The 23,184-nt window shown below is 39.8% G+C and overlaps 1 protein-coding gene across 3 annotated transcripts in view; it reads right to left on the reverse strand.

The window, feature by feature from the left end:
* Positions 1-11,599: 11,599 nt before the first annotated feature.
* Positions 11,600-23,184, reverse strand: part of LOC119737980 (telomerase protein component 1-like) — a 33,016-nt gene continuing 21,431 nt past the window's right edge. For all 3 annotated transcript variants that reach the window (XM_038212662.1, XM_038212664.1, XM_038212663.1), the window contains 7 exons: positions 22,887-23,015; positions 20,755-20,876; positions 20,448-20,577; positions 18,629-18,748; positions 15,288-15,431; positions 13,771-13,854; positions 11,600-11,866 (listed from right to left, as the gene is read on the reverse strand). In XM_038212662.1, the coding sequence (XP_038068590.1) occupies positions 11,615-11,866; positions 13,771-13,854; positions 15,288-15,431; positions 18,629-18,748; positions 20,448-20,577; positions 20,755-20,876; positions 22,887-23,015 (981 nt within the window). In that variant the 3' untranslated portion in view covers positions 11,600-11,614. The remainder of the gene's footprint in view (positions 11,867-13,770; positions 13,855-15,287; positions 15,432-18,628; positions 18,749-20,447; positions 20,578-20,754; positions 20,877-22,886; positions 23,016-23,184) is intronic.

The raw sequence follows: 23,184 nt of genomic DNA on the forward strand, positions 1-23,184 counted from the left end.
TTTCCATAGCCGGCATCATCGAAAAAGTCAGTTTTTGACCCAAAAATTCAGATCGACAAAAATTGCTCAAAAGTTTACACAAGGTGCTTAGAGGCCAGAATTGAATTCCCGGAAGAGTTCAACTGATTACATTCAGTATCCAGTGAGAAAACAAAACTTTTTAATTTTTTACCAAATGCCCCCAAAACTTCAACGTTTTCCATAGCCGGCATCATCGAAAAAGTCAGTTTTTTACCCAAAAATCCAGATGGACAAAAATTGCTCAAAACTTTACACGAGGTGCCTAGAGGCCAGAATTGAATTCCCGGAAGAGTTCAACTCATTACATTCAGTATCCAGTGAGAAAACAAAACTTTTTAATTTTTTACCAAATGCCCCCAAAACTGCAACGTTTTCCATAGCCGGCATCATCGAAAAAGTCAGTTTTTGACCCAAAAATCCAACTGGACAAAAATTGCTCAAAAGTTTACATGAGGTGCCTAGAGGCCAGAATTGAATTCCCGAAGAGTTCAACTCATTACATTCAGTATCCAGTGAGAAAACAAAACTTTTTGGCTTTTTAGAAAATGCCCCAAAAACTTCAACGTTTTCCATAGCCGGCATCATCGAAAAAGTCAGTTTTTGACCCAAAAATCCATATCGACAAAAAGTGTTCAAAAGTATACACAAGGTGCCTAGAGGCCAGAATTGAATTCCCCGAAGACTTCAACTCATTTCATTCAGTATCCAGTGAGAAAACAAAACTTTTTAATTTTTTACCAAATAACCCAAAAACTTTAATGTTTTCCATAGCAGCATCATCGAAAAAGTCAGTTATTGACCCAAAAATCCAGATGGACAAAAATTTCTCAAAAGTTTAAATGAGGTGCCTAGAGGCCAGAATTGAATTCCCGGAAGAGTTCAACTCATTACATTCAGTATCCAGTGAGAAAACAAAACTTTTTGGCTTCTTACCAAATGCCCCAAAACTTCAACGTTTTCCATAGCCGGCATCATCGAAAAAGTCAGTTTTTGACCCAAAAATCCAACTCGACAAAAATTGCTCAAAAGTTTACATGAGGTGCCTAGAGGCCAGAATTGAATTCCCTGAAGAGTTCAACTCATTACATTCAGTATCCAGTGAGAAAACAAAACTTTTTAATTTTGTACCAAATGCCCCCAAAACTTCAATGTTTTCCATAGCCGGCATCATCGAAAAAGTCAGTTTTTGACCCAAAAATCCAGATGGACAAAAATGCTCAAAAGTTTACACGAGGTGCCTAGAGGCCAGAATTGAATTCCCGGAAGAGTTCAACTCATTACATTCAGTATCCAGTGAGAAAACAAAACTTTTTGGCTTTTTACCAAATGCCCCCAAAACCTCAACGTTTTCCATAGCCGGCATCATCGAAAAAGTCAGTTTTTGACCCAAAAATCCAGATGGACAAAAATTGCTCAAAAGTTAACACAAGGTGCCTAGAGGCCAGAATTGAATTCCCTAAAGAGTTCAACTCATTACATTCAGTATCCAGTGAGAAAACAAAACTTTTTGGCTTTTTAGAAAATGCCCCAAAAACTTCAACGTTATCCATAGCCGGCATCATCGAAAAAGTCAGTTTATGACCCAAAAATCCATATCGACAAAAAGGGTTCCAAAGTATACACAAGGTGCCTAGAGGCCAAAATGAATTCCCTGAAGACTTCAACTCATTTCATTCAGTATCCAGTGAGAAAACAAAACTTTTTAATTTTACCAAATGCCCCCAAAACTTCAACGTTTTCCATAGCCGGCATCATCGAAAAAGTCAGTTATTGACCCAAAAATCCAGATGGACAAAAATTTCTCAAAAGTTTACATGAGGTGCCTAGAGGCCAGAATTGAATTCCCGGAAGAGTTCAACTCATTACATTCAGTATCCAGTGAGAAAACAAAACTTTTTAATTTTTTACCAAATGCCCCAAAAACTTCAACGTTTTCCATAGCCGGCATCATCGAAAAAGTCAGTTTTTGACCCAAAAATCCAGATGGACAAAAATTGCTCAAAAGTTTACACGAGGTGCCTAGAGGCCAGAATTGAATTCCCGGAAGAGTTCAACTCATTACATTCAGTATCCAGTGAGAAAACAAAACTTTTTAATTTTTTACCAAATGCCCCCAAAACTTCAACGTTTTCCATAGCCGGCATCATCGAAAAAGTCAGTTTTTGACCCAAAAATCCAGATCGACAAAAATTTCTCAAAAGTTTACATGAGGTGCCTAGAGGCGAGAATGGAATTCCCGGAAGAGTTCAACTCATTACATTCAGTATCCAGTGAGAAAACAAAACTTTTTAATTTTTTACCAAATGCCCCAAAAACTTCAATGTTTTCCATAGCCAGCATCATCGAAAAAGTCAGTTATTGACCCAAAAATCCAGATGGACAAAAATTTCTCAAAAGTTTACATGAGGTGCCTAGAGGCCAGAATTGAATTCCCGGAAGAGTTCAACTCATTACATTCAGTATCCAGTGAGAAAACAAAACTTTTTAATTTTTTACCAAATGCCCCCAAAACTTCAACGTTTTCCATAGCCGGCATCATCGAAAAAGTCAGTTTTTGACCCAAAAATCCAACTCGACAAAAATTGCTCAAAAGTTTACATGAGGTGCCTAGAGGCCAGAATTGAATTCCCTAAAGAGTTCAACTCATTACATTCAGTATCCAGTGAGAAAACAAAACTTTTGGCTTTTTAGAAAATGCCCCCAAAACTTCAACGTTTTCCATAGCCGGCATCATCGAAAAAGTCAGTTTTTGACCCAAAAATCCAACTCGACAAAAATTGCTCAAAAGTTTACATGAGGTGCCTAGAGGCCAGAATTGAATTCCCTGAAGAGTTCAACTCATTACATTCAGTATCCAGTGAGAAAACAAAACTTTTTAATTTTTTACCAAATGCCCCCAAAACTTCAACGTTTTCCATAGCCGGCATCATCGAAAAAGTCAGTTTTTGACCCAAAAATCCAACTGGACAAAAATTGCTCAAAAGTTTACATGAGGTGCCTAGAGGCCAGAATTGAATTCCCTGAAGAGTTCAACTCATTACATTCAGTATCCAGTGAAAAAAAAGAAAACTTTTTAATTTTTTACCGAATGCCCACAAAACTTCAACGATTTTCATAGCCGGCATCATCGAAAAAGTCAGTTTTTGACCCAAAAATCCAGAACGACAAAAATTGCTCAAAAGTTTACACAAGGTGCCTTGAGGTCAGAATTGAATTCCCTGAAGAGTTCAACTGATTACATTCAGTATCCAGTGAGAAAACAAAACTTTTTAATTTTTTACCAAATGCCCCCAAAACTTCAACGTTTTCCATAGCCGGCATCATCGAAAAAGTCAGTTTTTGACCCAAAAATCCAGATCGACAAAAATTGCTCAAAAGTTTACACAAGGTGCTAAGAGGCCAGAATTGAATTCCCGGAAGAGTTCAACTGATTACATTCAGTATCCAGTGAGAAAACAAAACTTTTTAATTTTTTACCAAATGCCCCCAAAACTTCAACGTTTTCCATAGCCGGCATCATCGAAAAAGTCAGTTTTTGACCCAAAAATCCAACTGGACAAAAATTGCTCAAAAGTTTACATGAGGTGCCTAGAGGCCAGAATTGAATTCCCGGAAGAGTTCAACTCATTACATTCAGTATCCAGTGAGAAAACAAAACTTTTTGGCTTTTTAGAAAATGCCCCAAAACTTCAACGTTTTCCATAGCCGGCATCATCGAAAAAGTCAGTTTTTGACCCAAAAAACCAACTCAACAAAAATTTCTCAAAAGTAAACACGAGGTGCCTAGAGGCCAGAATTGAATTCCATGAAGAGTTCAACTCATTACATTCAGTATCCAGTGAGAAAACAAAACTTTTTGGCTTTTTAAAAAATGGCCCGAAAACTTCAACGTTTTCCATAGCCGGCATCGTCGAAAAAGTCAGTTTTTGACCCAAAAATCCAGATCAACAAAAATTTCTCAAAAGTTTACACAAGGTGCCTAGAGGCCAGAATTGAATTCCCTGAAGAGTTCAACTCATTACATTCAGTATCCAGTGAGAAAACAAAACTTTTTAATTTTTTAGCAAATGCCCCAAAAACTTCAACGTTTTCCATAGCCGGCATCATCGAAAAAGTCAGTTTTTGACCCAAAAATTCAGATGGACAAAAATTGCTCAAAAGTTTACACCAGGTGCCTAGAGGCCAGAATTGAATTCCCTGAAGAGTTCAACTCATTACATTCAGTATCCAGTGAGAAAACAAAACTTTTTTTTTTAATAATTTTTTACCAAATGCCCCCAAAACTTCAACGTTTTCCATAGCCGGCATCATCGAAAAAGTCAGTTTTTGACCCAAAAATCCAGATGGACAAAAACTGCTCAAAAGTTTACACGAGGTGCCTAGAGGCCAGAATTGAATTCCCGGAAGAGTTCAACTCATTACATTCAGTATCCAGTGAGAAAACAAAACTTTTTAATTTTTTACCAAATGCCCCCAAAACTTCAACGTTTTCCATAGCCGGCATCATCGAAAAAGTCAGTTTTTGACCCAAAAATCCAACTGGACAAAAATTGCTCAAAAGTTTACATGAGGTGCCTAGAGGCCAGAATTGAATTCCCGGAAGAGTTCAACTCATTACATTCAGTATCCAGTGAGAAAACAAAACTTTTTGGCTTTTTAGAAAATGCCCCAAAAACTTCAATGTTTTCCATAGCCGGCATCATCGAAAAAGTCAGTTTTTGACCCAAAAAACCAACTCAACAAAAATTTCTCAAAAGTTATCACGAGGTGCCTAGAGGCCAGAATTGAATTCCATGAAGAGTTCAACTCATTACATTCAGTATCCAGTGAGAAAACAAAACTTTTTGGCTTTTTAAAAAATGGCCCGAAAACTTCAACGTTTTCCATAGCCGGCATCATCGAAAAAGTAAGTTTTTGACCCAAAAATCCAGATCAACAAAAATTGCTCAAAAGTTTACACAAGGTGCCTAGAGGCCAGAATTGAATTCCCTGAAGAGTTCAACTCATTACATTCAGTATCCAGTGAGAAAACAAAACTTTTTAATTTTTTAGCAAATGCCCCAAAAACTTCAACGTTTTCCATAGCCGGCATCATCGAAAAAGTAAGTTTTTGACCCAAAAATTCAGATGGACAAAAATTGCTCAAAAGTTTACACCAGGTGCCTAGAGGCCAGAATTGAATTCCCTGAAGAGTTCAACTCATTACATTCAGTATCCAGTGAGAAAACAAAACTTTTAAATTTTTTACCAAATGCCCCCAAAACTTCAACGTTTTCCATAGCCGGCATCATCGAAAAAGTCAGTTTTTGACCCAAAAATCCAACTGGACAAAAATTGCTCAAAAGTTTACATGAGGTGCCTAGAGGCCAGAATTGAATTCCCTGAAGAGTTCAACTCATTACATTCAGTATCCAGTGAGAAAACAAAACTTTTTAATTTTGTACCAAATGCCCCCAAAACTTCAATGTTTTCCATAGCCGGCATCATCGAAAAAGTCAATTTTTGACCCAAAAATCCAGATGGACAAAAAATGCTCAAAAGTTTACACGAGGTGCCTAGAGGCCAGAATTGAATTCCCGGAAGAGTTCAACTCATTACATTCAGTATCCAGTGAGAAAACAAAACGTTTTGGCTTTTTACCAAATGCCCCCAAACCTCAACGTTTTCCATAGCCGGCATCATCGAAAAAGTCAGTTTTTGACCCAAAAATCCAGATGAACAAAAATTGCTCAAAAGTTAACACGAGGTGCCTAGAGGCCAGAATTGAATTCCCTAAAGAGTTCAACTCATTACATTCAGTATCCAGTGAGAAAACAAAACTTTTTGGCTTTTTAGAAAATGCCCCCAAAACTTCAACGTTTTCCATAGCCGGCATCATCGAAAAAGTCAGTTTTTGACCCAAAAATCCATATCGACAAAAAGTGTTCAAAAGTATACACAAGGTGCCTAGAGGCCAGAATTGAATTCCCTGAAGACTTCAACTCATTTCATTCAGTATCCAGTGAGAAAACAAAACTTTTTAATTTTTTACCAAATGCCCCAAAAACTTTAATGTTTTCCATAGCCAGCATCATCGAAAAAGTCAGTTATTGACCCAAAAATCCAGATGGACAAAAATTTCTCAAAAGTTTACACGAGGTGCCTAGAGGCCAGAATTGAATTCCCGGAAGAGTTCAACTCATTACATTCAGTATCCAGTGAGAAAACAAAACTTTTTAATTTTTTACCAAATGCCCCGAAAACTTCAACGTTTTCCATAGCCGGCATCATCGAAAAAGTCAGTTTTTGACCCAAAAATCCAACTGGACAAAAATTGCTCAAAAGTTTACATGACGTGCCTAGAGGCCAGAATTGAATTCCCTGAAGAGTTCAACTCATTACATTCAGTATCCAGTGAGAAAACAAAACTTTTTAATTTTGTACCAAATGCCCCCAAAACTTCAATGTTTTCCATAGCCGGCATCATCGAAAAAGTCAGTTTTTGACCCAAAAATCCAGATGGACAAAAAATGCTCAAAAGTTTACACAAGGTGCCTAGAGGCCAGAATTGAATTCCCGGAAGAGTTCAACTCATTACATTCAGTATCCAGTGAGAAAACAAAACGTTTTGGCTTTTTACCAAATGCCCCCAAAACCTCAACGTTTTCCATAGCCGGCATCATCGAAAAAGTCAGTTTTTGACCCAAAAATCCAGATGGACAAAAACTGCTCAAAAGTTAACACGAGGTGCCTAGAGGCCAGAATTGAATTCCCGGAAGAGTTCAACTCATTACATTCAGTATCCAGTGAGAAAACAAAACTTTTTAATTTTTTACCAAATGCCCCCAAAACTTCAACGTTTTCCATAGCCGGCATCATCGAAAAAGTCAGTTTTTGACCCAAAAATTCCAGATCGACAAAAATTTCTCAAAAGTTTACATGAGGAGCCTAGAGGCCAGAATTGAATTCCCGGAAGAGTTCAACTCATTACATTCAGTATCCAGTGAGAAAACAAAACTTTTTAATTTTTTACCAAATGCCCCAAAAACTTCAATGTTTTCCATAGCCAGCATCATCGAAAAAGTCAGTTATTGACCCAAAAATCCAGATGGACAAAAATTTCTCAAAAGTTTACATGAGGTGCCTAGAGGCCAGAATTGAATTCCCGGAAGAGTTCAACTCATTACATTCAGTATCCAGTGAGAAAACAAAACTTTTTGGCTTCTTACCAAATGCCCCCAAAACTTCAACGTTTTCCATAGCCGGCATCATCGAAAAAGTCAGTTTTTGACCCAAAAATCCAACTGGACAAAAATTGCTCAAAAGTTTACATGAGGTGCCTAGAGGCCAGAATTGAATTCCCTGAAGAGTTCAACTCATTACATTCAGTATCCAGTGAGAAAACAAAACTTCTTAATTTTTTACCAAATGCCCCAAAAACTTCAACGTTTTCCATAGCCGGCATCATCGAAAAAGTCAGTTTTTGACCCAAAAATCCAACTCAACAAAAATTGCTCAAAAGTTTACATGAGGTGCCTAGAGGCCAGAATTGAATTCCCTGAAGAGTTCAACTCATTACATTCAGTATCCAGTGAAAAAAAAGAAAACTTTTTAATTATTTACCGAATGCCCACAAAACTTCAACGTTTTCCATAGCCGGCATCATCGAAAAAGTCAGTTTTTGACCCAAAAATCCAGAATGACAAAATTTGCTCAAAAGTTTACACAAGGTGCCTTGAGGTCAGAATTGAATTCCCTGAAGAGTTCAACTCATTACATTCAGTTTCCAGTGAGAAAACAAAACTTTTTAATTTTTTACCAAATGCCCCCAAAACTTCAACGTTTTCCATAGCCGGCATCATCGAAAAAGTCAGTTTTTGACCCAAAAATCCAGATCGACAAAAATTGCTCAAAAGTTTACACAAGGTGCTTAGAGGCCAGAATTGAATTCCCTGAAGAGTTCAACTGATTACATTCAGTATCCAGTGAGAAAACAAAACTTTTTAATTTTTTACCAAATGCCCCAAAAAGTTCAACGTTTTCCATAGCCGGCATCATCGAAAAAGTCAGTTTTTGACCCAAAAATCCAGATGGACAAAAATTGCTCAAAAGTTTACACGAGGTGCCTAGAGGCCAGAATTGAATTCCCGGAAGAGTTCAACTCATTACATTCAGTATCCAGTGAGAAAACAAAACTTTTTAATTTTTTACCAAATGCCCCCAAAACTTCAACGTTTTCCATAGCCGGCATCATCGAAAAAGTCAGTTTTTGACCCAAAAATCCAGATCGAAAAAAAATTCTCAAAAGTTTACATGAGGTGCCTAGAGGCCAGAATTGAATTCCCTGAAGACTTCAACTCATTTCATTCAGTATCCAGTGAGAAAACAAAACTTTTTAATTTTTTACCAAATGCCCCAAAAACTTCAATGTTTTCCATAGCCAGCATCATCGAAAAAGTCAGTTTTTGACCCAAAAATCCAACTCGACAAAAATTGCTCAAAAGTTTACATGAGGTGCCTAGAGGCCAGAATTGAATTCCCTGAAGAGTTCAACTCATTACATTCAGTATCCAGTGAGAAAACAAAACTTTTTGGCTTCTTACCAAATGCCCCCAAAACTTCAACGTTTTCCATAGCCGGCATCATCGAAAAAGTCAGTTTTTGACCCAAAAATCCAACTCGACAAAAATTGCTCAAAAGTTTACATGAGGTGCCTAGAGGCCAGAATTGAATTCCCTGAAGAGTTCAACTCATTACATTCAGTATCCAGTGAGAAAACAAAACTTTTTAATTTTTTACCAAATGCCCCAAAAACTTCAACGTTTTCCATAGCCGGCATCATCGAAAAAGTCAGTTTTTGACCCAAAAATCCAACTCAACAAAAATTGCTCAAAAGTTTACATGAGGTGCCTAGAGGCCAGAATTGAATTCCCTGAAGAGTTCAACTCATTACATTCAGTATCCAGTGAAAAAAAACAAAACTTTTTAATTTTTTACCAAATGCCCCCAAAACTTCAACGTTTTCCATAGCCGGCATCATCGAAAAAGTCAGTTTTTGACCCAAAAATCCAGATCGACAAAAATTGCTCAAAAGTTTACACAAGGTGCTTAGAGGCCAGAATTGAATTCCCTGAAGAGTTCAACTGATTACATTCAGTATCCAGTGAGAAAACAAAACTTTTTAATTTTTTACCAAATGCCCCCAAAACTTCAACGTTTTCCATAGCCGGCATCATCGAAAAAGTCAGTTTTTGACCCAAAAATCCAGATGGACAAAAATTGCTCAAAAGTTTACACGAGGTGCCTAGAGGCCAGAATTGAATTCCCGGAAGAGTTCAACTCATTACATTCAGTATCCAGTGAGAAAACAAAACTTTTTAATTTTTTACCAAATGCCCCCAAAACTTCAACGTTTTCCATAGCCGGCATCATCGAAAAAGTCAGTTTTTGACCCAAAAATCCAACTGGACAAAAATTGCTCAAAAGTTTATATGAGGTGCCTAGAGGCCAGAATTGAATTCCCTGAAGAGTTCAACTCATTACATTCAGTATCCAGTGAGAAAACAAAACTTTTTAATTTTGTACCAAATGCCCCCAAAACTTCAATGTTTTCCATAGCCGGCATCATCGAAAAAGTCAGTTTTTGACCCAAAAATCCAGATGGACAAAAAATGCTCAAAAGTTTACACGAGGTGCCTAGAGGCCAGAATTGAATTCCCGGAAGAGTTCAACTGATTACATTCAGTATCCAGTGAGAAAACAAAACTTTTTGGCTTTTTACCAAATGCCCCCAAAACCTCAACGTTTTCCATAGCCGGCATCATCGAAAAAGTCAGTTTTTGACCCAAAAATTCAGATCGACAAAAATTGCTCAAAAGTTTACACAAGGTGCCTTGAGGTCAGAATTGAATTCCCTGAAGAGTTCAACTCATTACATTCAGTATCCAGTGAGAAAACAAAACTTTTTAATTTTGTACCAAATGCCCCCAAAACTTCAACGTTTTCCATAGCCGGCATCATCGAAAAAGTCAGTTTTTGACCCAAAAATCCAGATCGACAAAAATTGCTCAAAAGTTTACACAAGGTGCTTAGAGGCCAGAATTGAATTCCCTGAAGAGTTCAACTCATTACATTCAGTATCCAGTGAGAAAACAAAACTTTTTAATTTTTACCAAATGCCCCCAAAACTTCAACGTTTTCCGTAGCCGGCATCATCGAAAAAGTCAGTTTTTGACCCAAAAATCCAGAACGACAAAAATTGTTCAAAAGTTTACACGAGGTGCCTAGAGGCCAGAATTGAATTCCCTGAAGAGTTCAACTCATTTCATTCAGTATCCAGTGAGGGTCCAGTTTGGGTCCAGTTTGGGTCCTCACAATTTTGTTTAAAAAAATGTGTTGTTTTTTTAGGGGGAGGACTATTTTGACGTCAGTGGCGCCACCTACACCCCTATTGCGCCACTTACACCCGTATTACTACTCGAAAATTGGCAACATACAAATCACAAAGGTCAAATCGTGGGAGAATCGAGGCCCCCCCCCCCCCCCCCCCCCGGGGGTGTGCCACTGATGTGACTCATTGTCCTTTTCTCGTAACTAAACAAGCATGACTCTCCCATTTTAACAAATGCAACAATGAAGGCTTCACAAAAATATGTAAAAATGCTCACACACGTTGGGTAGAGGCCAGAAATGAATCCCCAAAAGATTTCAGCTCACCACAGTCAGGATGCAAGGAGAAACCAAACATTTTAGTTTTTTTCCAAAATGTCCCCAGTCTAAAAAGTTTTCCACATCCCCGGTCATCAAAAACACTGATTTTTGGCCCAAATATCGAATTTCACAAAAATGTCAAATGTTTACACGCGTTGGGTAGAGGCCGGAAATGAATCCCAAAGAGATTTCAGTTCACCACAGTCAGGATACAAGGAGAAACCAAACATTTGTTTTTTACCAAAATGTCCAGAATCTAAAAAGTTTTCCATATCTGCGGTCATCAAAAACCTGATTTTTGACCCAAAAATCCATCTTCACGAAATTAAGTCAAATGTTCACACCGGGTGGGTAGAGGCCAGAAATGAATCCCCCAAGAGATTTCAGCTCACTAGAGTCAGGATCCAGAGAGAAAACAAACGTTTTAGTTTTTTACCCAAATGTCCCCAATCTAAAAAATTTTCCATATCCGCGGTCATCAAAATATTGATTTTTGGCACAAAATCAAATTTTACGAAATTAAGTCAACTGTTCACACAAGGTGAATAGAGGCCAGATATGAAACCCCAAGAGATTTCAGCTCACTTCAGTCAGGATCCAGGGAAAAACCAAACATTTTAATTTTTTACCCAAATGTCACAAATCTAAACAGTTTTCCATATCTGGGGTCATCAACAACACTGATTTTTGGCCCAAAATTAAGTCAAATGTTCACACGTGGTGGGTAGAGGCCAGATATGAATCCCCGGTAGAGGCAAGTTGGGGTTAAATACCTTGCCCAAGGACACAATATATGGCCAGCAGCTGGAATCGAACCCCTGACCCTCTGATCATGATTGAGGAACCCTAACCACTTGGCCACACTCACCAATTTGCCTTAAGGCACTCCTAAAATACTATTTCTTTATTTTACATAAAACTCTACAGGTAGATGTCTAGATTTCAATAGGGATTCTTTACAAATCCTGAAACAAATCAAAACGACGGTAAGCTTTACCTGAGTTTTGATGACTAAGCCGAGGTAGAAATAGTCGTAGGCTTCCTCCACCTTCCTCATTCTTTTCAGCAGTATGGCCTTATTAATGACGATACGACTAGTCAGGACGCTCATCTCTCCACAGGCTTGGTAGCACAGCACCTCAGCCTCATTGTACATCTTTAAAAAAAAGAATGCCACAAAATGGTAGCAGGTAGGTGCGGGGGTTCTTTCCTCGACTTCTACTGCGATGGCTAAAGTTCGAACCCCACTCAGGTCCGCATTTGGATTGAGTTTCAGTCCCAAGTGTTGTGGTCACGTCCTTTGAGTCGACTATGGGTCTCGTGTCACTTGGGTTGAGACTTGAGTCAAAGTCTTAAGTCATTTGCTTTGAATCACAGTCCAGATTGAGTAATTTGGTTGAAGTCTGAGGCTGAGTCTCAAGTCATTTGCTTCAAATCAGAGTCCAGATTTGGTCATTAGGTTCAGTGAAGTCCGAGTCTGGAGTCCTTTGCTTTGAATCACAGTCCAGATTGAGTAATTTGGTTGAAGTCTGAGTCTGAGTCTGGAGTCATTTGCTTCAAAAATCAGGGTTTAGATTGAGTCATTTGGTTCAGTAAAGTCTGAGTCTCAAGTCATTTGCTTCAAATCAGAGTCCATATTGAGTCATTTGGTTGAAGTCTGAGTCTGAGTCTCAAGTCATTTGCTTCAAATCAGAGTCCAGATCGAGTCATTTTGTTGAAGTCTGAGTCTAAGTCTCGAGCCATTTGCTTGAAATCAGAGTCCATATTGAGTCATTTTGTTGTAGTCTGAGTCTGAGACTTGAGTCATTTGCCGATGTGTATACTGCACATGTAGGCCGATGCATTATACATCTACATGTATGAGCATGGAAATGGACACACATACAGTAGGCGACATGCAAGTGATGCGCTGTTGCGAGATAAGATGGGGTATGTTTAACTAGTTTGCGCAAGATGACGTGTATACCCGCAAAGGTTTTGCGGTATTCAGAACGGCCGATGGATAAACATGCAGGGAGCAAGGCCAGAAATACCTGCTCATAGCGAGCAAGGCTGGCAATATGAGTGTGCTGCCCGAGGGTGATGGCTTCAACCCGTCCGGCTTGAGGTCGAGTGAAAAGTAATCCCGCACCTCGTTCCATTCTTGTCAAAATAATCCGGCGCGAACTGGTTAATAATAGGCCCTCAGCTTGGGGGTTTTGTTGGTATCAAATCAGGGCATAAATGATTATAGTGCGCATGCGCAAGGTATACCGCCCCTACAGAGGTAACAAGCATTTCGATGGACATTTTGGAAAAAGGGTGACAACACCTAATAAGCTGCCACCGCTGCAATGCTATCACATATTTTCCAACTCTGGAGGTGTATACCTTGCCAAAATTTTGATACCGGTTGCCAAAATTTTGGACCGAGGCTGATGGCCTATAACAAACATTATTATTTGCAACACCTTGAGAGTGGTGTAGTACGGTACGGTTGCTCGTCACCGAAATAGCAACTCAAGACAGACTCAAGTCCTACAACACTGTCAGTCCATACCTGATTCCATTGGTAATCCCCCGAGTATCTGTCTAGTGTTTTCCTCCCACCTCTAACAAGACTTCCTTTATCGCATAAAAATGCAGGTGCATTCGTGCAACAGTTCTCATGCCTGTGGCATAAAGTGGGCACGACTTATGTGCTCAAAACCATGGAGACTTCAGCATCTGGTGTCCCTGGAAAAACTTCTTATGTTCCTCCCAGTGGTCTCCCATAATATTCTCTTTGGAATTGCCGAGAGGATACTTGTGTACGGATGTCCATTTATAGGGGTCGCATCTTAGGACGTGACCATCTGGTTTTCCCGTGATCGGTCACCATTGCAGTAGGCAAACGTTAGCAACCATGTGTACGGTTGTCCCAATCGTGGGTGTTGGCTCCACAGTCTTCTCACAGTTTTTGCCATCCATCACAGCTTTGGAGGTTTGCCTACTACCTATTGTGCTGTGCGCTATACGATCTTTGCCTACTTCAACCGGGTCACGTGGGTCAGTGATCAGAGCCCTACCGTGATAACTTACTTCTAGGGCTTCTTTTTTGTGATGGTCACTCTTCAGCAAAGCCTCATTCATGATGCATTCAGCCACATGTGCCTTGTCATCAAACTACAAACAACAACATTAACAAAACACAACAAGTTTGGAATTATTTGTTTAGATAATAACTTAAGAAAAAATAACAAGTTTCCTTCTCCCGTGCAACATGCAAATATCTATAAAAAAAAAACCTGGTTCAGAAATAAGTGCTATTAGCTACAGTCCATCATTTGCAGCTATCCAAAAAGTAACTGACGCATCGTTGGAAATTTCTGTTTTTTCATTGGGCAAAGTGCACACAAGCGTTGACACTATGCACAGCGCGGTTGCTATCATTCGTCAGATCCGTGCGCGACAGCACGTAGCTGCAATCGATTCGGGGTGAATGTGTCTCGGACGCTGAATTCAGGCCCAACTGAAAACATGACTCAGCGTGACAGATTTGAAATGGAGATCCTAGAATATTGTTTTCTCAAGGTATATACAGCTGAAGCTGAGCTGAAACTTCATCAGGTTACTTGTTCAGCAGCCTTTTTTATATTTTGAGCACGTTTGTTGCATCAAACGGACAAAGTGCACAAATTACAAATGATGGACTGTACCTTTAATGGAGTACCATTCTAGTATCATTCTGTCTTCATTTTATCTGACAACATTTCCTGTGTGTGGTTTTTTGGGGGGAAGGGGGGGGGGGGGAGTCAACACTTTTCTTTTTCAAAGGAAGTTTCATTATTTTTCAACTTCGAACAACTCCACTGACGTACTTCAGAAAAAAAATCAGGACATTATCAACTTTTTCTTCCAACAGCTGCCAGTGAATTTTGTCTTTTATGCTGTACTTACCATCCTCAAGATCATCATTGTCATTTTTGAAGCATTCAAAGCATTTTGTACAACTAAATCTGAAACCTCTGAAAATCACACAACACAAGGATTTTGCCACAATTGAACTCCACGTGCAACAGCTTTTAAGCTCTTTACGTAGTTTCAATCATGTCACAAATTCCAGCTGTATTTTACTCCTTTGCGGGCTTACTTATGTGCATCTACCATGTCTGTGCGATGAGGCCTGGTAAAACAGACAAAAAATTGCGCTCGCAATACAGTACCACATTCATCAATATTTTTTTATTTAAATTTTAAAAATCACTTTGCGGAGGAGACAAGATCATCAGAAAAATTGGACTTGGAAATAAATAGAAAAAGTCGGAATTACTATTAAATCGGAAGACATTCATCTCTGCTACGTGTAGTGTGCGGTAAATTCCACGTGGGAATGGTTGCACATCCTCGGCCCCGAAACAGGACTGTTTGTGAACAAGGCTGTATGTGCTATAAACCAGATTATTATAGGTTCAGCTTTTGCCTTCCCATTGCCTCTCTCCCTACGATAAAAAAACCCCAACTATAGTCTCAATATCTCTCTTACACTAAGTTGGGTAGCGGGACTCAAAAAATACATGCCAATATGGAAAACAAATGTTTCTAGGTTGGAAACCCACCTCATAAAAGATCTCCTTGGCTTCTTTCAGACTGTCAAATCCTAAGTCGGTTGCTTCTGACGCAGAGAGACTACTGTCACCACTCAAGAAGATCCAGTTATGCAAGTTGAACGCCAGCTTCACCAGAGAAAAGGCCCGCATAAACTAGAGACATGAAAAAAAATCCATTAACTCTTTCAGTGCCAAACTCGTACATGTACGAGGTATATTTGTTAGTACAAAAGCGCCAACCTCGTACATGTACGAGGTAATGTTCGGAAATGTTCGTACTTAAATTTGCAAAACCTCGTACATGTACGAGGTAGAGTAAATATGTTATCAAAAGGGGGCGCTCTCGCTCTTTCTAATGGTACCATTTTCATGCATGTATGACCTGTATTTATTTTTTCATTCCAGTTCTTGCGAGAGGGCGCAGCACTAAATCTCGTATTTTCTGCAAAAAGTGCGGAATTCCCCTGTGTTCAGGCCAGTGTTTCAGGGTGTATCACTATGTGTGTGACTACTTTTGATTTCCAATATATCAAGGATATACCAGAGAGCAACATCAACAAGTTTAGTGAGTAAAACTTATTTACTTTTTTTTTTTTACAGAATTTCGAACAATTAACAAAAATGCTCGAAGTTGGGCACTTTAGGGTTAAACTTTTCAAATTTCGCGGGCACTGAAAGAGTTAAAAACTCAACACTACACTAATTGCACAACCGGAGTACACTGGCATGTCCAACTGAGGTGCACTGGCCACCTTAAAGGTAATACACAACATTTGTTGGGTCGACCAAGAAAGACTTTTTTCAAATACTGCCCCCATTTTACTGCCCCCAATAGTTCACATTTTGTTTGCAATAAGTTACACATCCATGAACGGATGCATACCTGCTAGTCTGGTTCCCTGACCCGATAATTCCCAGACAATTCCCTTCGTCTGAAGTACAGTCGGGGAAATCAGACAACCAGAACAGCATTTTTTTTTCTTGGTTTCCCAGCATCTATGAACACAAACCTTTAAACAGGTCAGTGTAACAATTTTTGATATAAAATACTAACCCCCTAATCCATCCATTTCTGAAAATTATAACAAAAGGAAATGTTGTATGTTACCTTTAAAAGGGCAAAGGTTAATTTATTTGAGTTTTAATGTACAGTAATTTTCGGAATATAAGCCACGGCTTATAAATTGATTTTGGCCATGAAAATGTTTACTGCGGCTTATACACAGAGCGGCTTATACGCCGAGCCTTGAAGAATAAAAATGAGATTCAAATGTGTATTTAATGTACCGGTATAAGAAAAGACCTGTTGCTGAAATAAATACATGTAAATCAATTAAGAAAGTCTTTAACAAACCGAAAGCACATCCCACGTAAAAGGTACCAGTGGTAAAAAGTACTGCAGAAACTAGGCCGGCCTGCCATGCGTGAGTGAGTGAAAGCTGTCTTCGACAACCGGCTGTACGTGATACTAGTGCTGCATGCATTCTCCATGGACCACACCATTTGTGGTAATAAAGGGGTGTACTTTCTTTGGAACAATAACTATCAATATTTCTGCTGCTTAAAAAAAGAAAAAAGACAACTAATATTTTTTATGGAGTTCGATCATTTCTTTATTCAATAATCAGTTGTTCAACGTCACAATATAATTTTTTTCTTGAAATGTATTCAAGAAACAATGTTAAAGTCAAAACGGGGGCTAAATCACCCCTTACGAAATTAATGGATTCGTCCATACAAATATCAGCATCGTGTTGACAGAAGGAAGTTACGATTGAAACTTCAATTTTTGACATTACTACTCGTTAGTAATCACAGCAATTTGATAAGTTTTGTTGTAAAACCGGACCTGTTCATTCTTGGGACAAAACAAGTCAGCATCTGTAGCCACCTGTAGCGCTCCAGTCAGACGACACATGGGTGGGTTGCATACTCTCTCAAGTGCGGGAAAATGTTGTCATTCGCCGGCGCAGGCTGCCCGGCCACGCACAGCGGAAGGGCAAGCCGGCAGCAATTCCCGGTTTTTATTTCTCATCATCAATTTCAATATTTGTTTGTAAGAGTATTGACTGTAAATGATTTGATATAACTTTTGTTGCCCTTTTCATAGCTTTCGTAGTGTAAATGGAACTGGTCAGAGCATTGTGACTAGAATTCGGAGGCCTTACAAAATTGAAACCGCTGCGGTCGGCCGTCGGTGCGGCTTATACGCCGGTGCAGCTTATATGCTGGCTTCAAATCTTAATTTGCAGTTTTTTTGCGTGCAGCGGCTTATACTCGACACGGCTTATATTCCGCAAATTACAGTAAACCTTTTTCAAAGCTTATAACAGCCATATGGTTGCGAAGTTGAAAGCATGCCTGTAACAGAGCAGCGAAATTCATGAACCCCCAAAAACATGGCCTTTTGAACGTTGTGTTTCTCGGAAAATATGCCAAGTATGATTAGAATGTAAAATTATAACGGAAGAAATAATTCTAAACTTTATGTCAGTGAAAAAATTGCTGGCATCGATGCCGAAACGTCAATACTGGTTGCTGGTAAAGCTGACCTTCAAATCTGGAAGAAATCGAAAACTTCCCCAAATATATGTATTTATACCAATTTCTAAGAATCTACTCAAGTTGTTATTTCACGAGTAGTTGAACACTTATATCATCTAAATATATTAAGAATTTCAGCTTAATCTGTTGTTGCAAACGCTTGTGTTACACCTGGAACAACCTCTAAGGAAAATTTTGACAAGGGTTTTTTGCCGAACCACCCACGTGCATTGTTCAGCAAAGTGCCCTAGGCGCTACGGTTGACCAATTTCGGCCCGGCAACACAATAACAAAGGGTATATTAGCATATTCATTAGCGTCACTCGGCGTGACTTGGCGTGGGTCTCGGTATTGACCAATGGAAGCCGGCAAAAAGGGCGATATTTATCAAATTTTAATAACTGGTGAAGGAGGCTTTTATGCAAATTTTTACTGCACACCATAATGGACAGGAACCTTATTAATATTTGTGAGGCTTGAAAAGATTGGCAGACATTGCTAACACCAGTGTTACAACTTTCAAATATGCACGTAGCCAAGCCTATTTTTCCAATTTCAACGAAAAGTAAAGAACATATCACAACGATTTTTAGCACATACTTGAGATCATTATAAGGAAAATAAACCCTGAAAGTTGCATGAAGATACGGTCTTCCAAACGGGAGAAATTAAGTTTCAAAGATTTTGCCCGCCAACGTGCACATGTGTGTGTGCATGTAGTTTCATTCAAAATAAAAATGTGACGTAACCTTTAGAAATCGCCCTTCGCAACCATATGGCTGATAAATCCGCATTCACTGTCTTACCTTGAAGCGATCTTTTGTCAAGTCTTTGCCGAGTTCCAGTGATTTCCGTCGGTACTGAATAGCCGGCTTCAAGTCGAGCATCATTTTCTTGTCCATGTAGAAGTAACGTAATATCAATCTCTGTGTACAGACAGAAATCAGAGATTTTTTTACACGTCACCCGAGCTCTTCTCTGTGCTCAGACTATTGAGAGTACTTGTATGCTAGCACAGGCAAAGGTAGACACCTTGGGTGAACACCACCGAGCAGTGGTAAATTACTGCGTGTGAGCTCATTCATATTTTGTGATCCCACAGGTAGTTTTGAGTAAAAGGTCCTTGCAGCCTATGTACCAGTGTTGTAGTCGAGTACTTTTTTCCGAGTACTGCCGAGTACTTAGGTTACCGAGTACGAGTACGAGTACCCGAGTACGAGTACGAGTACTTCCGAATACGAGTACGAGTACTTCCGAATACGAGTACGAGTACTTCCGAATACGAGTACGAGTACTTGTATTCTGAGTACGAGTACGAATACAAGTACTTCTATACAGCCATATGGCAAATGGTTCATTGTGCGTAATTGCTCCCGAGCGCTACCAGACGGCGCTTTTCCGTCCGATTTTGTGCTGTTTTCTATGAGCGCGTTTTTGATAGAGTGGAGCTGTATGCTGGTTGTATTGTAGTCATTTTCAAAAAAGGGGCTTTGTCTCCGTCTTAAAGGGCTTCATCTCCAATTCCAATAAATAAACTGTGATATGCTTGAACCAAAGGAACTTGCTCTGATATTGGGTCTCACGCGCACGCTACTATGATAGTCAGTACCATGTAACAAGGGGCTAGATTGGGGGAGGGTTAGATTGGGGGAATATGAAAAATCCACAAAATAATTAACACAGGGCATGATCGAGAGTCGCCAAGCAATGTAGGGCCCATGATATATGTTTGTACTTGCCTAAAAGTACCCGTTCTTTTGTTCTATATACTTTTATAGACCTTTATGGTAAAACTTCTGAAATTCCAGATTTTCAGAGAAGGTTGGCGTAGCGGTACTTTCCTCGCCTTCAACCGCTGTGACCCGGGTTCGAATCCCGCCTGGGCCAATATGTGGATTGGGTTTTCAGTCCCTGCCTCATTCCGTGGGTTTTCCCCAGAATATTCTTCTTGGCTTTTCCTCCCACCTCTAAAACTGGAACTCATTGTCTTCTCTCCACAGGTTTCCTCAGGCTTGCGAGCTACAGTGCCTAGGGCGCTTTTGAGGAATCCTTGGTTTTATTACCAGAAATGATTAATAATAATAATTGTTAAAAAATCCTTAAATCAAGAAAATTCCTGATAAAAAAAACTGAAATCGGGCAAAAATTCTGACAAGTCTCACCCCTGGACTGTTGGCCATGTCAGAAATCCCAAAATATGAGTCAAGAGCCTAAAGCTAAAGTCGGAGACAAAAAAAAAGGATTTGAAAACTGCCCTCTTCTATGTTTTTTTGCTCAGTGGCCGTTGTGCCTTCAGGGGAAAAAACAAACAAATGAAGTCAAAGCCAAGACAAGGATGTATGTTTTTCATGCCAGCGCACAGTGGCCGAAGGGTAGTGGTGGTGTGTGGGTTCGAAGCCTGACAGGGATCATGCAGTTTGTGTCCTTGGGCAAGACACTTTGCCACAATTGCCTCTCAATGCTGGAGTATAAATGGGTACACAAAGGGTGTACAGAACGACTTTTGCTGTTCTTCAGCTGCTGCAGGTAACTGTTCTAATGGTCTGATTAGGTCATTATTGCGCAGCAACTGGAGACCATAGGTAAAAAGAAGTGTTACAGAAGAAAACATCTTTCCTCCCTCACCTCATTGTGCATGCTGGCTATCAGGTCGTACAGGATCACCATCCGTTCCTGACGCTGGCCCAACCGACTCTCAATCTCCATTGACTTCTCCAACAATGAGAAGCAAGTCTCCAGCTGACCAGCGTGCATACTGCAAATAAAAACAAAAAACAATTAACCAAAAATGATGTCAAAAATGAAGTCACAAGAGGTCACATTTTTTCATTTGACTGTCCTTCTTACTCTCAAAATTCTCTTGTGAACACCTCGACTGTTTAACCTCCGTACTGAGAATCCCTAAAAAACAAACAGGAAAAGACCAACTTACAGAACTCTTCCGACTTTCTCGTAGAGCAGACTGAGGTCTTCCTCATTCAGGGTAGGGTCATCAGTGAGTTTCTCGACTTGGGCCACGTAAAGCTTCTCCATCTCAGCCATGCTATCTGCAGCCTAAGTTAACAAAAACGGTAAAGTTAAAGATCTGCATGCAGGCAAGAACCAATACAAAAAAGGAAAGGGAAACAGATGATATAACCGTGGGAATAAATATGTGCTTGGCCGGCTTTAAACACTGTACATGGCCAGAGCCGAAGGCTAGCTGTGATGTGGGATACGATGTTTTAAACACCCGAGGGGCGCATAGCACCCAAAGCAACGCTATGTGCTCCGAGGGGGTTAAAAACAGCATATCCCACATCACAGCAGTCAACAATTGCTTTGTACCAACTACTCAAAAAGATAAATTGTTGCACCTTTAACTGTGTTACAAATAAATTAAATCACTGTGATGTAACCTTCGATAACTGAAGGTTTTGGTACTCCAAATACATTTATATATCAGTCTGGATCGAGAGAGTGGATGAATGACCCCTCTCGTCTTTCTTCTGAATTTCTTTCATTACCAGTTCCAGTTTTACCTTGATTAATTTTTGTTGTTCAATGTATTGTTTACCCTAAATTAATCGACTACTAAGTAAGATTTGAGGCTTTGCATGGTGGAGATACAGAGCATACCGACCGGAACGTCGAGTTTATACCTCTGGTTCTTTTCAGAACCATTCTCTTAGTTGAGAAATTATTCGTAATCGACTACTGTTTTGTTTTCCTCTTAAATAACGGTTTTCCAGTTCTATTGCCTTGCCTTATTGTCTTTTTACAACAAGGTACATTGCTATTCATTGAATCCTGTGATTGTGACAATAATGTCCTAGGCTTTGTTACACATGTCTTGTTTTGTTAATAAAGACACGAATTATTTAAATTGATCGTGAGGCCGAGTGCTTGACGTTGCAGTTCTCATTGCGCAAAGCTAGCGTGCCAGCAGATTCTACAGGCATGCGCATGCACAAGCGCAAAGAATGCAGTGCGATATCACCCTCAGTGTGTGACATGCATTTTTATTGTCCAGACATGTGACCATCCTAGACCAATGAAATTACAGTATCCAAGCACACGATATAACAATATACAGCTCTGTACATAATCTGTTATTCAGTAATTATATGCATAGTTTACAAGGCCATAGTCATTTCTAATATCCAATCTAACTATAATTCCAGAAATCTCTGTGTGTCGGGCTGTGTGTCTGTCTGTCTGTCTGTATCTCGATTATCTCAAGAACCGGGCGCCGTATGAAGTTGAAAATCGGCAGGTGTATTGCTCAGGACACCAGGAAGTGCAGTGTCAAGTTTGAAGTGGTTTGGATGAGCGGTTCTCGAAAAAGCTGCAAAAAAGCAGCATTTTCTGGAGCCTAACCTGGCAGTATAGCCAGACCGCCACGCACTGTCGTTCTTTTCAATTGTTTACGTCATGTAAAGCTAAAGCGCGCGTGCTCAATATGACGCAACCTGTGCAGTGCCAAGTTAAAAGTTGTTTGGACGAGCTGTTCTCAAAAAAGCTGCAAAAGAGCAACATTTTCTGAGGCAAACGTGGCAAATTTTAGCCCAGACCACCACGCACTGATGTTCTTTTCAATTGTTTGCGTCATGTTTAAGCTAAAGTGCGCGCGATCAATATGACGCAGTGCAAAAAGAACAGGCACGCGCACGTGCATTGTAGGGCGATACCATTGTCCAGTATGGGTGAATAGCACTGCATACCATGTTTCCGTATGTACACGTACGTGGTGGTTGCACAGGCACATTAGGTGGTTGACTGAGCAACCTTACTGCAGGGCAATACCATTGTCCACTAGGGGTGAATATCTGCGCTATTTTTTGCAGCTTTTTCGAGAACCACTCGCCCAAACAACTTCAAACTTGGCACAAACTTTGACGTGAGTGTACGTTCAACCTGTGAAAAACATGCAACCAATACCAGCGGCAAAACAATTTGCTCTTCCCGAACATGCACATTTTAGACGGGCACTGCACTAGTCTTTGCAATTTTCGATGTGGTTTCTCTTTTTTCACAACCCTGTGACATAATGCAGGAGCAAGAAATATATGTATTTTTTCCTACCTGTCGCCAGTAGGAGAGCAGTTCTCCGCTGAAGTCCTCCTTGAAGTAGTGACTGAACACCTTCCAGTCCAGAAGGAAGTCCACCAATTGCTTCTTGTCATTGATCTTGATCAGGTGGTGGGGATACTCCTGATTGGTGGAAGGATGGACAAACTCATGAATATTTAACGAGAGAAATATCACTGCTATGAATATTAAGACCTTTCAGTCCAGAAGGAAGTCCACCAATCGCTTCTTGTCATGGATATTGATCGGGTGGTAGGGATACTCCTGATTGGTGGAAGAAAGGATAAACTCA

Source organism: Patiria miniata, unplaced genomic scaffold (genome assembly GCF_015706575.1).
Source record: "Patiria miniata isolate m_02_andy unplaced genomic scaffold, ASM1570657v1 HiC_scaffold_3, whole genome shotgun sequence".
Lineage (NCBI taxonomy): Eukaryota > Metazoa > Echinodermata > Asteroidea > Valvatida > Asterinidae > Patiria > Patiria miniata.